The following is a 15,060-nucleotide window of genomic DNA, read 5'->3' on the forward strand; positions in this document are numbered from 1 at the left end:
GGTAAAGCTTTGGTCCTCAAACAGGGCTAAGGCAGCTGAGGTGGATTTTATCGTCAACATCAGCTGTCAAGGAGCATCCTATGACATGGGAAATGATCCATGTTTATCAAGTTCTCATGGGTGGTGATTGGCCATTTCTTTTTTGGGAGAGAAGAATAAAGTGAGGTAGTGTCAAGAAGGAATTTCTATTCCAATATTAAGAGAAGTTCTAGAAAGAGGCCACGAATTAGAAGCAGTCATACATCATGAGGCTCCTGAGGGGAATATTAGTTTCAGTGGGGCACTTCTAATCACTAGTGAAGGAATTGGCATTAAACTCAGGCTCCACACTTGAACACATGTAATACTTCATTTGCACCCTTGAAGATCAATGACAGGAGTTGATGTGATTTAGGTTCTGAGGTCCAAGTGATGAAGGTTGAACAGTTTATATATACTTCACAGTAAAATGGTTTCCTACTAATTGGAAAAACTTTATTGAATTCATTTCAAAAAGAGATTCCCAAAATAACTCTGCTGTCAGCAACTGGGATTACAGGCTTCAAACTCACCTGGAAAGTCAACAATTAGCCAGCCATCATCTTCCTTCTCAATCAGGCTGGGGTCAGGAGCCTGTGTGCAGATCTCTTCAGATTCCCCATAGAAAAAGCTGGCGAGTCGGTGGAACATGGTAGTCTGGCTGCGAGGACGGCCTGTAATTTACTGCACAGGCAGATGACCAATCGCTGGCAAGAGGCTGGTGGGTGAGCTGGTGATGGGTGGAGAGCAGAACTCAGAGGACCCTCATAAGGTGTTCACTTGGGTTTTCTTGCAAAGAAGGCCTGGAACAAATCAGAACAAAAAGGTAATTCAGCCTTTACCCATGATAAGTTGCCAGATGTGGTGTTCTGTTAACCCTGCAAGACCAACTCAGAGTTTGAGATAACAGAATGACAGTGTTAAAAGTTCAAATTTATTGTCAGAGTACATACATGACATCACATACAACCCCAAGATTCTTTTAAATCATCATGTTGCAGAAGTTCAAGACAGCTAATTAACAGCCCAGTTTTCACATGGGTAGTTCATGCATCTTGGGTTAATGTGTTGTGTTTGAACTCCTACTGGGATCAGAAGTATTATCTTATTGCTGAAAATCACTGTTCTTTGTTTCCAGTCTTAACCCCTTCTTTCCCTGTGATGTATTTTTTGGTCCATTGCCCATTCCTGCAGATTCTTGCCTTGGCAACTAGACTGAAACAGTGGAGACACAGTTAGTTTAGCGGTTAGCACAACACTATTACAGCGCCAGTAACCAGGAATGGGGTTGGAATCCCACGCTGCCCGCAAGGAGTTTGTACATTCTCCCCACACCTGTATGGGTTACCGTGCTGCTTGTCTAAAAAAAAAGCCTTGGATTTGTACATCCTTTCCTTGGTGATGGGGGCCCTTTAGGATGTTGGCTGCTTTCTTAGGCAGTGCCTCACATCGATGGCTTCAATGGATGAAAAGTGATGGTCTTGGCTAGGAAAATCGGGATGAACATTAGAGCATTTGTGGGGGCAGGGTGTGGTTGTGGAGCAGGGATGGATGGGATTGCTCAAGGCAAGCACTGGGCTGAAAGAGTCATCCAAAACCACAAAATTAATTGACCAAAAGCACATGTGAACATAATATAATTACAATGGAGGAGCAGGCTCGATGGGCCTACTTCTGCTCCATATCTTGTGATCCCAAAGTGTTGGAAGAATTTTTTTTTAATGTTTGAAAGGATTTGCCTTTAGATTTAGTATCCTACTAACTACTGGAAACTCCAGACAGCAGACACAGGGACTTATTTATTGTATTTTGTACAATGGAATGTTTCACTATAGACTGGTGCAAAGCTCAAAACAAAAAGAAACTCTCTGTATAATTGGCACTTTGTTTTGCCATGCAGTTTCACATGCTACTAAACTCAGATTAACAAAACTAATTCTTTCCAGAAGAAAGGGTGGTTCGATCAGTTAAAATAATTTAATTTGTGTCATGGAGACATAACAAAAACAAAGTTAAAGTCACAGAGGTCTCCTCCATGAAATCCACTGAAACTTTGAATGGGCAAACTATTGAAAGTAATGCAAAAAGGGAAAAGAAAAGCAACACATTAATTTTTTTAAAATATTTGCTCTTATTTGACTTATGGCACATCTTCCTGCTGTGTTTGACTGCCTCAGCTTTCACACAGGCATGTGGGGAAACTCTGATCACAATGTTAGAGTTGAAAGGTAAAGATATCCATTTCATTTCACTGGAAGGAACAGGCAGGGAAGGGCAGGGTTTCCAACACCCTGCAGGAAGACTACATAACTACATCTCTCCACCCCACCTTGCTTGACTTCAGAGGTAAAACAGAATTCTGTGGACACCGTGACTGAAGGAAAAACACACAAACAGCTCTTCAAGGGATGCCTGCCCTAAAGAAAGTGCCTTTGCTCTCCGAGCCTCTCCAGCATTGTATGTGTTTTAATTATTTCAACTTTACCTTGGTACAGAAAAAAATTAGGGTCTCGTTGCATCATGCAGGACTTTGACAGGACTAAAACTGCGCACATCACACAGTGCCATTTCTTCCCACGACAAACACACAAAAATCAAACTCAGCAGTTTAAGCTGGATTTGGAGAGGCCTACAGACAAATGGAGGGTTATGGGCTGTGATGGAGGGAAGGAATAGGTGGATCATGGAGTAGGTTCACAATGATCAGCACATCGTGGGCTGAAGGGCCTAATACAATGTTGCATTGTTCCAAGTTCTATGTTCAAAGGGAGACCTTGCAAAAGCTTTTTTTTAAAAAAACATTCTTATGGCCCTTTTACACTGCCTTTAAAAGATGGGAATTCACCATCACCACCGCTTCACTTACCTGCGTGAAAGCAACAACCGCAGGATGGGGGTCATTTTCATCTTGGTAATTACCCACCAAGCTAGGTAGTATCAGAGCCAATGCGTTTTGCATCTGCTCCTGTGTAAAAGGCTTACCTGCCTTCCCTGGTCGCCGACGCTGTAATGCTGCAGGTCCCACCTCCTTTTGCATTGGGATGCTGGGTCCCTATGTAAAAGGTTGCACTGACCCAACTTCTCTTGGTTCAGTTTGAACGACCAAAGCTGACTTTAAACACAGGTCATTCACATGCCAATTAAATGGGATCGCTATGTAAAAGGGGTATTAGTGTCCTTTGTCTATACATTCAGGTTCTCTGTTCAAGGGTTAGATTAGCACCTTTAACACTCAGTGGGCTCTTGACGTGATGCACCCTTCCATTGGTAGAGAGCTTCCCAACCAGATTCAGCCCATGACCTGTAGCAGAAGGACCCTAGACTCTGGTCCTCCCTTGCATTGACTGTACCAAGCTTCAATGCATTCTACAACATGAATTCCTGCAGTCTGGAATGTGCCAGTCAGCACATGAGATATCCTCATGGATATCTCACTGTATTGGAAGACCAACAAGTTTCCGGCTAACCAAAGAATGTCTTTCTCAGAGATAATCTTCCAGTAGCATTTAATCTCCTCTGCAAGTGCCTCGGGGAACAGTCTGTAAATTGGTCTTTGGAAGTCAGCTGATCAGGAATAATAACAGTGGCAAGGCAGAGGGATAGATGACATTTCAGAGGAGGGAAAGGAACATTCTGGAATCTGATAAGGAAGAAGGTGCCAGATGGAAACAAGAGAGGGATGATGGGTAGTTGGAACCAGTGGGTGAAGGCCCAGTGAATTGTGTTTGGGTGATGAGCAGATGAAATAAGATGAGGAAGGGGAGATAAGAGAACAGAGAAGGTGCAAGTTACATGAAATTGGAGAATTCAAATGTCCATAGCATTGGGTTGTAGACTCACTGGAAAGAATACAAGGTACTGTTCTAATATAATAACGTTAGACAGAGTACTCCAGATGTAACCTCACCAGTACTCTGTAGAATTGTGGCATAACTTCCCTGCTCCTAAATTCAATCCCTCCAATAATGAAGACCAAAATTCAATTTGCCTTCTTAATGGCCTTCTGTACCTGCAAACCAACCTTTTTGCAATTCCTAAATCCTTCTGCATGACAGCACGCTGCAATTGCTTGCCATTTGAACCTAATGCATGTTTGGTGGAAGTAGGAAATGAGGTACAAATATAATGTGGCTCAGATGCTCTGAAAGAGTTTGTTTGAACATCAAGATTGCCTCTGGAAAGAATGTGAAGTTAACAGTGACTCACTAAGAAGCACAAGCCTCTCATTGTCCTACATTTGAACAAATCACAGAATTTGTATTCAACTCTGGAAGTTAACAGTTGTCTTCAAGTTTTTAAACTTAAGGCTACAGGATCTTAAATGAATGCAAGTCAACGGCAGGCACCCATCAACTACAATCCACTATAGCTTCGCCTGCTTCTTTCTCATTGAGCCAATTCTCCGTCGCCAATGTTTCCTCCCACTGTGTCCTAACACACTGTCCGAGAGATATCAGTCAAGGAAGTGTGACTCCCTAACACGAGATAACAATTTCTCCCCCACCCCAAATGTTTGATTCTTGAAAATAAATTGGTGATTATGCTGAACACAAATATCATTTCAGATTTGCTGTATCACGTAGGAAGTTGGAGAAGCATTAAATTAACTTTTATTAATTTTAACACGTTTAATCGCATAATGATGCCAACACATTGCGTTAGTTCAACTGCTCTAAAAATGTTTTGCAGCCAATTTTCATTTGTACTCAGCATCTGATGCCTCTTGTGCCAGTGTCCAACAATAGATGGCCACCATAGATGGATTCCAATTGCCCAGATACCGCTTTTCTATGATCGGAATGTCCTGGTGAAACTTTTCACCATGTTCATCACTGAATGCTTCAAGATCAGCAGGGAAGGAGTCCAAGTGTGAATGCAGAAAATAAATTTTCAGTGACATGTTGCACTTCACGGTTTAGTATGCTTGAAGCATGTTGTCGGTCAACGGGATGTCATTTGGTGCTCTGTAGTTGCCAAGAAAATTCTCAACATCTTTAAATACCTTCCATGCTATTCCAGGCCTAAGACTATATTTGAATAGCACCTGCACTGAGTACATGCCCAGGCATGCTTGGACTGACCAAAACAGCTTGCTTGTGGGCAATGTACAAGTAGACTTAAAATGTGACAGGAAATCACAAAAATTGGTTACATCTTTTTTTTTTTTAAACTATGTGATAGGAAACTTTTATAGTTTATTTTGTGATCTGCAGCCCAACATCCACAAAATACACCCAAAAGTGTTCTGGAAGCAAAATCTTTGTGTCCTGTGTAATTAGTTATTTAGCTAGGGTCTGGGTGGGCCAAGAGGGGACCATACCATACGTGTTTAGGATGTAGGGAGAGATCCACATGGTCACAGGAACATCACACGAACTCCACACATCAGAGTTGTATGTCACCATATTCTAAAACTAACCCAAACAAAGTCTGACACATTTGATCTTTTTATGCCAATCATTCTCCATAGGCTTGGGCAACTTACTGCATGTTACTCTCTCTTCCACTGATCTCCCTGATGTGCTCCTCTTGACAAATTCAAATGTCTGCTTGCACCCAAAAACAAAGCAACAATGCCAGGGGCTGGAAGAATTGGGGCATTTGGCACATTTTAGTAAAAGGCAAACTGAATATGAACAGAATCTAGTGAAACATCAATGCAGGTTCATCTTTGTCACAATCAGAGCCCTGTACATTCTTGTGTGAAGGGAATCTGAGCGAACTATGGAGGTCTACAAATGCTGTAGTTATTTTTTTTTTAAAACACACAGTAAATGCTGGAGGAACTCAGATGGCCTTCTTCAAGGTATAAACAAAGAGCAGACAGGTGTCTGAATAAAGACATGAAGAGGAAAGAGGTAAGAATGAGAGGGGGAGGAGGCCAGACCCACAGACCAAACATGTTAATTGGATATGATAAGAGGAAATGTGAGATTGATTTTGGCTCTGTAAAGGGAGACAGAGGGAGAAAGGAAGGGAGAAACAGAACTAGAGGAAAGGAGAAAGGGGGGAAAAGATTGGTGGGGGGGGTGATTTAACAGAAACTGGAGAAGTCGATGTTAATGCCATCAGACAGAAGTTGAGGTATCGTTCCTCTACTTTGCAGGTAGTCTTGGTCTGGCAGTGCATGAGATCACATCAACGAGGGAATGGGACAGGGAACTGAAATGGTTTGCCACTGGGATATCCATGTTGTTGCAGAGCCGAGGTGCCCAACAAAGGAATCCGATCCCAAGGTGATTTTATGGTCACTTGTACAGAGACAGTGAAAATAGATAGTGGCCCTTACTCAAAACCAAGTGAGCATCAATAACCTCCACTTACACACAGTGCCTTCGTTTGACATGAAAACTTTAGTACAACACAAATTTTACTTCTATTAATTTTGTAGCACAATGTGGTGACATTCTATAAACCCACACAGGCTGATCATGCTTTATAACTGCAGGAGAAGGTGTTCCATCTCTGTTCCAAGACACTTTGCATTCCAAATTCAAATGAGAAAGCTCTTCAACTCACCCAAACAGGACAATCTCAATCGAACAGAACAGAAAACCAACTCCTTGCAAAGTCATTAACAAAATGTAGCATTCAGCAGTAGTCACAATACATACACAAATGCACACACCCACAAGATGATGAAAGTTTCAAGTCAGGTTACATGATGTTCTGAATCACTGTGTTGCATTCAGGAAATTGCATGATTATTTGGATAATAACAGGTCTCAAACAAATTGATCAATTCCATTTCTACCCATTAACATTTTGTTCACTTGCAATATGCAAAGTTATTGCATTGACCCATTTAAGAAATGTCAAATGTGATGTGAATAACTCCAAGGAAATAAAACAATAGCACTTAAGGTGCACACTGAAACTAGGTTAATAGGATACTCCAGTGTCAATTTTATCATGCATCTCTAGGATCATGGTAGTCACGGTACTGAAACTTGTGAGACCCGTCAGTCAATAAAATTTAAAGTGTGCAGAGATTTACTAGATTGTTGCTGGGACTTCAGGAACTGGGTGACAGGGAAAGTAAACCAGTTAGGACTTTATTCCCTGGAGCATAGAAGAATGAGGGGAGAATTGATAGAGATATTTAAAATTATTAGTATAGATGAAGTAAATGTAAATAGGCTTTTTTCCACTGAGGTTAGGCGAGCTACAAACCAGAGCACATGGGTTAACAGTGAAAGGGGGGGAAAAATTAAGGGGAACATTAGGGGGAACTTCTTCACAGAGTGGGAGTGTGGAACGAGCCGCCGTTTGAAGTGCTGAATGTGGACTCAATTTTAACATTTAAGAAAAATTTGGTCAGGTACATGGAGGGATAGGAGTTGAGTGCAGGTAAGTGGGACTAGGTAGAACAATAGTTTGGCACAGACTAGAAGGACTGAAAGGCCTGTCTCTGTGCTGAAATGCTCTATGGTCCTATGGGTCCTTTTGGAGACTGAAGAAGGATCTTGGATTGGAAACTCTATTACTACAAGTACAAATGCTGCCTGACATGCTGAATATTTCCAGCAATTATATTTTAGATTCCCAACAAACTTACTGATAGTGCCATACAGGACCAACACACCAGGCTTAATCTCTGGTGAAGGTGAAAAGGAAAGTCCACAGCAATCTTTAACCCTACACCAATGATTAAATACCTCACACAACCACTTCAAGAATTCATAGAAACCCAAGATGGGATTATATTGTCATATTGTTATATTGTCCTCCATCAGTCAGCTCCCCACCATGACTACCAGCCCCCCCACATCTCCATCGGGCACACAAAACTCAAAACGGTCAACCAGTTTACCTATCTCGGCTGCACCATTTCATCGGATGCAAGGATCGACAACGAGATAGACAACAGACTCGCCAAGGCAAATAGCGCCTTTGGAAGACTACACAAAAGAGTCTGGAAAAACAACCCACTGAAAAACCTCACAAAGATAAGCGTATACAGAGCCGTTGTCATACCCACACTCCTGTTCGGCTCCGAATCATGGGTCCTCTACCGGCACCACCTACGGCTCCTAGAACGCTTCCACCAGCGTTGTCTCCGCTCCATCCTCAACATCCATTGGAGCGCTCACACCCCTAACGTCGAGGTACTCGAGATGGCAGAGGTCGACAGCATCGAGTCCACGCTGCTGAAGATCCAGCTGCGCTGGATGGGTCACGTCTCCAGAATGGAGGACCATCGCCTTCCCAAGATCGTATTATATGGCGAGCTCTCCACTGGCCACCGTGACAGAGGTGCACCAAAGAAAAGATACAAGGACTGCCTAAAGAAATCTCTTGGTGCCTGCCACATTGACCACCGCCAGTGGGCTGATAACGCCTCAAACCGTGCATCTTGGCGCCTCACAGTTTGGCGGGCAGCAGCCTCCTTTGAAGAAGACCGCAGAGCCCACCTCACTGACAAAAGGCAAAGGAGGAAAAACCCAACACCCAACCCCAACCAACCAATTTTCCCTTGCAACCGCTGCAATCGTGTCTGCCTGTCCCGCATCGGACTGGTCAGCCACAAACGAGCCTGCAGCTGACGTGGACTTTTACCCCCTCCATAAATCTTCGTCCGCGAAGCCAAGCCAAAGAAAAAAAAAAGACACAAGTACACTGTACATATAAACCAAAATTCTTCCTTTCAGCAGCTACACAAATGCACAATTTACATCAGCTATAACAACATAAAACACCATAGTAGAGGCTCTTCAGCCCTTGATATTGCACCAACCTATATATTCCTACAAAAACTAAACCCTCCCTCATAACCCTCTGTTTTCCTTTCATCCATATGCCTTTCTAAGAATCTCTTAAACGCCTCTAATGTTTCAGTCTCCACCACCACAGCTGGCAAGGCATTCCAGGCACCTACAACTCTCTGTATAAAAAAGTCTTACCCCCTAATGTCTCCCCTAAACTTTCCTTCCTTCACTTTATGCAGATAACCTCTGGCATTTACTATTCCCACCCTGAGAAAAGATGCTGGCTGTCTACCTTATCTTGTAGGCCTCTATTGTCACCTCATCCTTCTTCACTCCAAAGAGAAAAGCCCTAGTTCTGCTAACCTTGCCTCACAAGACTTATTTTCCCAATCCAGGCAACATCCTGGTAAATCTCCTCTGCACCCTCTCCATAGCTCCCTCGTCCTTCCTCTAATAAGGTGACTAGAACTGAACACAATATTCCAAATCTCTGGTCTCACCAGAGATTGGTAGAGTTGTAGCATGACCTCTCGACTCTTGAACTCAATCCCCCGAATATGGAGGTCCAGCATCCCATTGGTCTTCATAACTATCCTATTAAACCTGCACGAAAACCTTGGGTGATGTATGGATGTGGACCCTGAGGTGTGGAAGAAATTCTTCCACACTGTTCTGACCATTAACCCTGTACTCAGCCTTCAGATTTGACCTTCCAAAATGCATCATCTTGCACTTATCCAGATTGAACCCCACCCACCACTTCTCTCCCCAACTCTAACAGTACAAATTACACAATATACAAAGGCACAAAAAGATACCAACTATGAAAGCACAAGTAGAAATTCTGCCAGCAGGAAAAAAGGAATCTCAGGTGCATGTAATGGTCATGTGTGTACTCTGAACTTTGAAATAAATATTCACAGTTAAACCAGCAGTTTTCTTTCCACTCACAGATCACTTTAAGTATTCCCTATGCCATAGGATAGATGCTCTGAGACCAGCTCAGTTCGCCTTAGACGCGGAGCAGAAAACTTTGCACAATTGCGGAAAACTTTCCAAAGCGACAAGAACAGTGGGGTCTTTATTGAGGAGATGCCCTCGTGGCTCCGCGATTTGGTTGGCAGGCAGGGTTGCAAGAGCCGCGGCTCCTTTAAGAAGCATTACGTCATCGTGCGGCTGTGTTTGATGTTAATAACCTTCACGTCACCTTATTGACTAATCGCATCTGGCCAATCCCGAGAAAAATCAGCTGTTTTAACAATAGCAGGGCGAACCAGGCTGCGATCAAACTGCATCGGTTCGAACGGGGAGGAAAGGTGCTGCAGCGAGAACTTCCAGTTTATGGGCTCCCGATCTGATCCTATCCCACGAGCACAGTTAAACAGCCCGGAGGGGAAGAGGGGGCACTTCTTTGATTTCAATGCAAGGTCATTATTTGCTGCAAACGACCTTTAGAATTGATGCGCCCACCCGAGTCCGTGGGAGAACATGTAGCGACAGTTGTCCTTCCTGGGGGGTGGGGGGGGGTCACAATAACGAGAATCCTACTAAAAAGGAGCAGAGGAGCTATTTTAGGATAAGGCAACGCGTTTCCAGGAAGCCACACAAACTATTCAACCCAACACACAAACCTCACACCAACTGCATCCCCAAGTGGCTCAGGCGGCAGTTACATTGAGACAGAGGAAAAAAACTGCCCTGACATGCAAGGAAAGATGTCACAATACTAGGGCTGAGGTGGGGGGGGGGGGGGGGGGGGGAGGGATCATTCCAAGTCAGCGCAGTTTGGGCTTACCTGCCTTCTTCCAGTTGTCAGTCTGCACCAGCAGACACTGCAAACAAAACAAAAACACACAACACACTTGACGTGAGGTAGAACGATATCATTTAACAGGAGGGGGGGGGGGAGTGCAGTCAGCTCATTTATAAGGAGAGCGAGGGGAAAGAAGTTCTTCTTGGAAGGAAACCTCCCGAGGCACCACCTCCCTCATCTGTTATTTTACCCCAGCTGGACCCACGGAGCGTATCAGATTTTAGAATGTAACTGAACAGCTGATCGACCGTCAGAGGGGAGGGAGGAGGCAGACCACATTGTGACGAAACCCAGGCCTGCCCACCAATCAACGCCAACCTCACCTCGCCCACGTGACTTTACCCTGGCCCATTGGTTTGAGGGTGCCGGCTGAGGGAGGCACACAGTCGGAATAACACATGATGTCATTTTTTCTAAAAAATGGGGATGCAACATTTTTAAAACTAAACTATTTTTAATAAATGCATTAAAAAAAAAACCCCTGCCTTTCTTTCTCCCTAAAGGGAGGTTGCTAGGCTGCAGAAAGAACGTCATGTAGTTGGAGAACCAAGGAGTTCTCACGACTATTTGTGTGCAGAGAGTCCAGGCCAATGCACAGACAGTTCAAGGACTGGCGTAACGATGAATCACCTCATTTCTGCTGCATTTCTAAGTTTCGGAATATTGATGAGGCTTCTTCTTTCCCCTTCACTTTTGGTGGAAAGTCAAATCAAGTTTATTGTCATCTGATTGTACAAGTACGACCCAGCGTTCTCCGAACCTCAGTGCAAAACACGCAGACACACAACCAGACATAACACACTGACGGACAAGTATTCCTATATGCAAATGCATAAATAAATAAATGTTGATTCATTTATATGAGAGTCTCGGTGGTGAGTGTGAGCAGTTCCTTTGGTCGTTCGGCATTCTCGCTGCCCGTGGGAAGCAAGCTGGTGGTGCTGGTTCTGATGCTCCTGTATCTCTTCCCTGATGGGAGCAGCTGAGAAACCCTGTGTGCAGGGTGGAAAGGGTCCTCGACGATTTTGCACACCCTCTTCAGACAACGATCCCAGTAGATCACGTCCATTGGGGTGGGAGGGAGGGAGACTCCAGTGATCCTCTCTGCCCCTTTTATAGTCCTGTGCATTGATTTCCGATCTATTTCTCTGCAGCAACCATACCACGATACTGTTCTGATGGTAATTGTATCCAGCAATGCAAGAAAGTTGGTCTGTCACGGTAGTTGTAACGCATAGTCAAAGAGGCATAACCCCCCCTCAACGTGATCTACCAGGATCATTGTCTGAAGAGTGCGCACAAAATAATTGAAGACTCCTACCACCCCACACACAGCATCTTTCAGTTACTCCGGTCAGGAAAGAGAGACAGGAGTATCAGATCCAGAACCACCAGGCTGAGGAACAGTTTCTTCCCATGGGCAGTGAGACTGCTGAACAACTGAATTAAATGCTCACACAAATGGTACAATTTACTAAACAATATTTTTTTATTTTTACATATGTATGGTTTATGTGTGTTATGTCCCAATGTGTGTTTGGACTGAAAACCGGAGAATGCTGTTTCGTCGGGTGGTACCTGTACAGTCGGATAATAATGAACTTAAAACTAATGTCATTGAAAAGGTGACATTTTAACCAATTAAACACGATTGTTTTAGATTAACAGGCACACTGCACAATGACAGCAACTGAGCTAATTGATCATATTAGTATGCCTCAGGTTTGGTTTCAGTGCCTTGGCCTTTTTTTTTAATGCCTCTTTGACTATGAGTTGCAACTGTATTAGTTACTTGTGACAGACAAAACACTTTTGCATTGTTGGACACAATTGCCATCAGGACAGCAGTGTGTCACAAACTAAACCACACACTCTCTGAATAATCTCCAATACGTTCTTTAATAAAACAATGTACCTGTTAATTGTCACATCCTGTTTCTGGATCCTTGAGCCAAGGTTAAAAGTTACATCTGCCAGTTACAGTATGTATTAAAATCACCTCCCAGTTTTTACACAATGTCTTTAAGCAAAACTAGAATGCCAACTGCCTACTTTCAACCCTGACTGGTTGAGTTCCTGCAGTGATTTCAAGTTCAGGGTCATTAGCATCTGATTGTACAAGTACAACCTGATGAAGCGATGCTCTCCTGTCCTTGGTGCAAAAAAACCACAGGCACACAACCAGACATAACACACCTACAGACAAGCAATGCATGCGGAAGACAGATATGCGAAGATAAAAATAAATAAATACATATTGTTTAGTAGATATTAGAGTCCTGGATTTCTATTCATTTGACAAAAAAGCTATTTGTTCTCAAGCTCAATCGTACATGCTGAAACTCCTGATGTTAGCGTGAGGAGTTCCTTTGGTCTTTCAGCATTCTCACTGCTCGTGGGGAGAAGCTCTTCCTCAACTGGCTCTGATACTCCTGTATCTCTTTCCCAGCAGCTGAAAGATGCTCTGTGCAGGGTGGAAGGGTTCCTCAATAATTTTACACACCTTCTTCGGAAAACAACCCCAGTGAATCACATCATTCGGGGGGAGGGGAAGGGTCAATCCAGTGATTCTCTCTGCCACTCTTATGGTCGTGTTGATTGACTTCCGATTCAATTGTCTACTGCAATCATATGGCACTATGATGCAGTTGGCCAGGAGACTCTTGATAGAGCTCCCCTAGAAAGCTGATATAATGGTGGTCAGTAGCTTTGCCCACTTCATTCTTCTCAAGAAGTATAGTGGCTGTTGCTCCTTCCTGAGTTTGCCTTGGTATCGCTCTAGATTCCAGCATCTGCAGCTTTTCTGTGGTGACCTCATTCATCTCATTGCTCTTAGCCCAATCTCCAAACACAAAGGTGTGCATTACTTTTGGGTTCCAACAATGTTACTTGATCTTTCGTCCTTGAGGATGTTGTTGCTTTAAGGAAAGTTTCAATTTATTTGACAAAAAAACTGAATTGTTCTCAAGCTCAATTTTGCATGCTGAAACTCCTGATGTAGCCACTCCTATTGCCAACCGTCTCTTATTCAGCAGGGCTGCAGCTAAAGGTTGCACTTACGGAGTTTGTAGGTTAATTGGGGTATTTGGATGTCATGGGCTCTATGGCCGGAAGGGCCTGTCCTGAGCTGTATGTCTCAATTTTTTAAAAATCTGAAAATCCAATGATTGATCAATGCCACCGTCCCTTGTTATTGTAGTCCCACATGATATACATTCAGGAGTCTCAGATAAACAAATTTCCAGGATCTGTTTTTCCTGTTTCCAAGATGGTAAAAGGGAAAACAGGGATATACAACGTGATCCCATCACCAATCACATCTTTCCTTTTCTGCTTTCCACAGGGACTGTGCTCCCTCCGGGACTTCCCTCATCAATTCACCCCTTCCCACTATCACCCCCTCAGTACCTATCCCTGTGACTGCAAGAAATGCTACATTTGCTCCCACATCTCCTTCCTAACCACCATTCAGGGCTCCCACTTGTCCTTCCAAGTGAAGCAACACCTCACTTAGAGAACCTGCAGGTCATATACTACATCCGTTGCTCCCATTGTGGTGTTCTCTATATCAGAGAAACTTGGCACAGACTGTGAGAAGGCTTTGTTGAACACCTAAGCTCTCTTCGCTAAGTAACAGGGACTTCCCAGTGGCCAACTATTTTAATTCCAGACACTGTTCAGATTTTGATTTATTGTCAGAGTACATACATGACTTATCATACAACCCTGAGATTTCTTTTTCCTGCCGGTGCAGCAGAATTACCATTTACTGGTAGTGCAAAAAATAAACTGTACACAGAGTAAAATACGTAAACAAAGAAATGTAAACAAACTGACTGCAATATAGAGAGAACAGAAAGAAAATCAATAAAGTGCACAAATAAGAGTCCTCAAATGACTCTCTGACTGAGCTTGTCCTTGAGGAGTCTGATGGTGGAGGGGTAGCAGCTGTTCCTGAGCTTGGTGGTGTGAGCCTTGTGGCACCTTGACCTCTTTCCCAATGGAAGCAGTGAGAACAGAGCATGCATTGGGGAGTGAGGATCTTTGATGATGGCTGCTGCTCTCCAAGGGCAGCGCTCCCTTTAAATGTGCTCAATAGTGGGGAGGGTTTGGCTGCAATGTACTGGCTGTGTCCACTACCTTTTGCAGGGCTTTACCCGCAGGAGTATTGATGTTTCCATACCAGACCGTGATGCAGCTGGTCTGCACACTTTCCACCACACCTCTATAGAAATTAACCAGGCTTTCTGACGTCAGACCAAATTTCCACAAACTCCTGAGAAAGTAGACACATGTCTGTCCATAGCCTCATGAACTGCCAAACTAAATCTACCTGCTAATTTGAGGAACAATACCTAACATTCCATCTAGACAATCTCCAACCAGATGGCATTAACGATAACTTCTCCATTTTCTGTTAAACCCCTCCCCTGAGTCTATCCTTCTATCTACTTTCCTCCAATTCCACACCCTGTCCCTTCCTCTCTCTATTCAGAGAGCTACACCTTCCCCCATCACTTT

General features: G+C 43.6%; 1 protein-coding gene across 5 annotated transcripts in view; it reads right to left on the bottom strand.

The window, feature by feature from the left end:
- The window catches only part of tp53inp2 (tumor protein p53 inducible nuclear protein 2), a 29,952-nt gene extending 19,160 nt beyond the window's left edge, over positions 1 to 10,792 (bottom strand). For 2 of the 5 annotated variants that reach the window (XM_069884257.1, XM_069884251.1), the window contains exons 1-2: positions 10,358 to 10,442; positions 552 to 821 (exon numbers count right to left, since the gene is read on the bottom strand). In XM_069884257.1, coding sequence (XP_069740358.1) covers positions 552 to 669 — 118 coding nt within the window. In that variant the 5' untranslated portion in view covers positions 670 to 821; positions 10,358 to 10,442. The other 3 variants (XM_069884252.1, XM_069884254.1, XM_069884253.1) reach the window with 3 other exon arrangements.
- Between the last annotated feature and the right edge of the window lie 4,268 nt (positions 10,793 to 15,060).

The sequence above is a fragment of the Narcine bancroftii genome, chromosome 6 (genome assembly GCF_036971445.1).
Source record: "Narcine bancroftii isolate sNarBan1 chromosome 6, sNarBan1.hap1, whole genome shotgun sequence".
In the NCBI taxonomy this organism is placed as follows: domain Eukaryota; kingdom Metazoa; phylum Chordata; class Chondrichthyes; order Torpediniformes; family Narcinidae; genus Narcine; species Narcine bancroftii.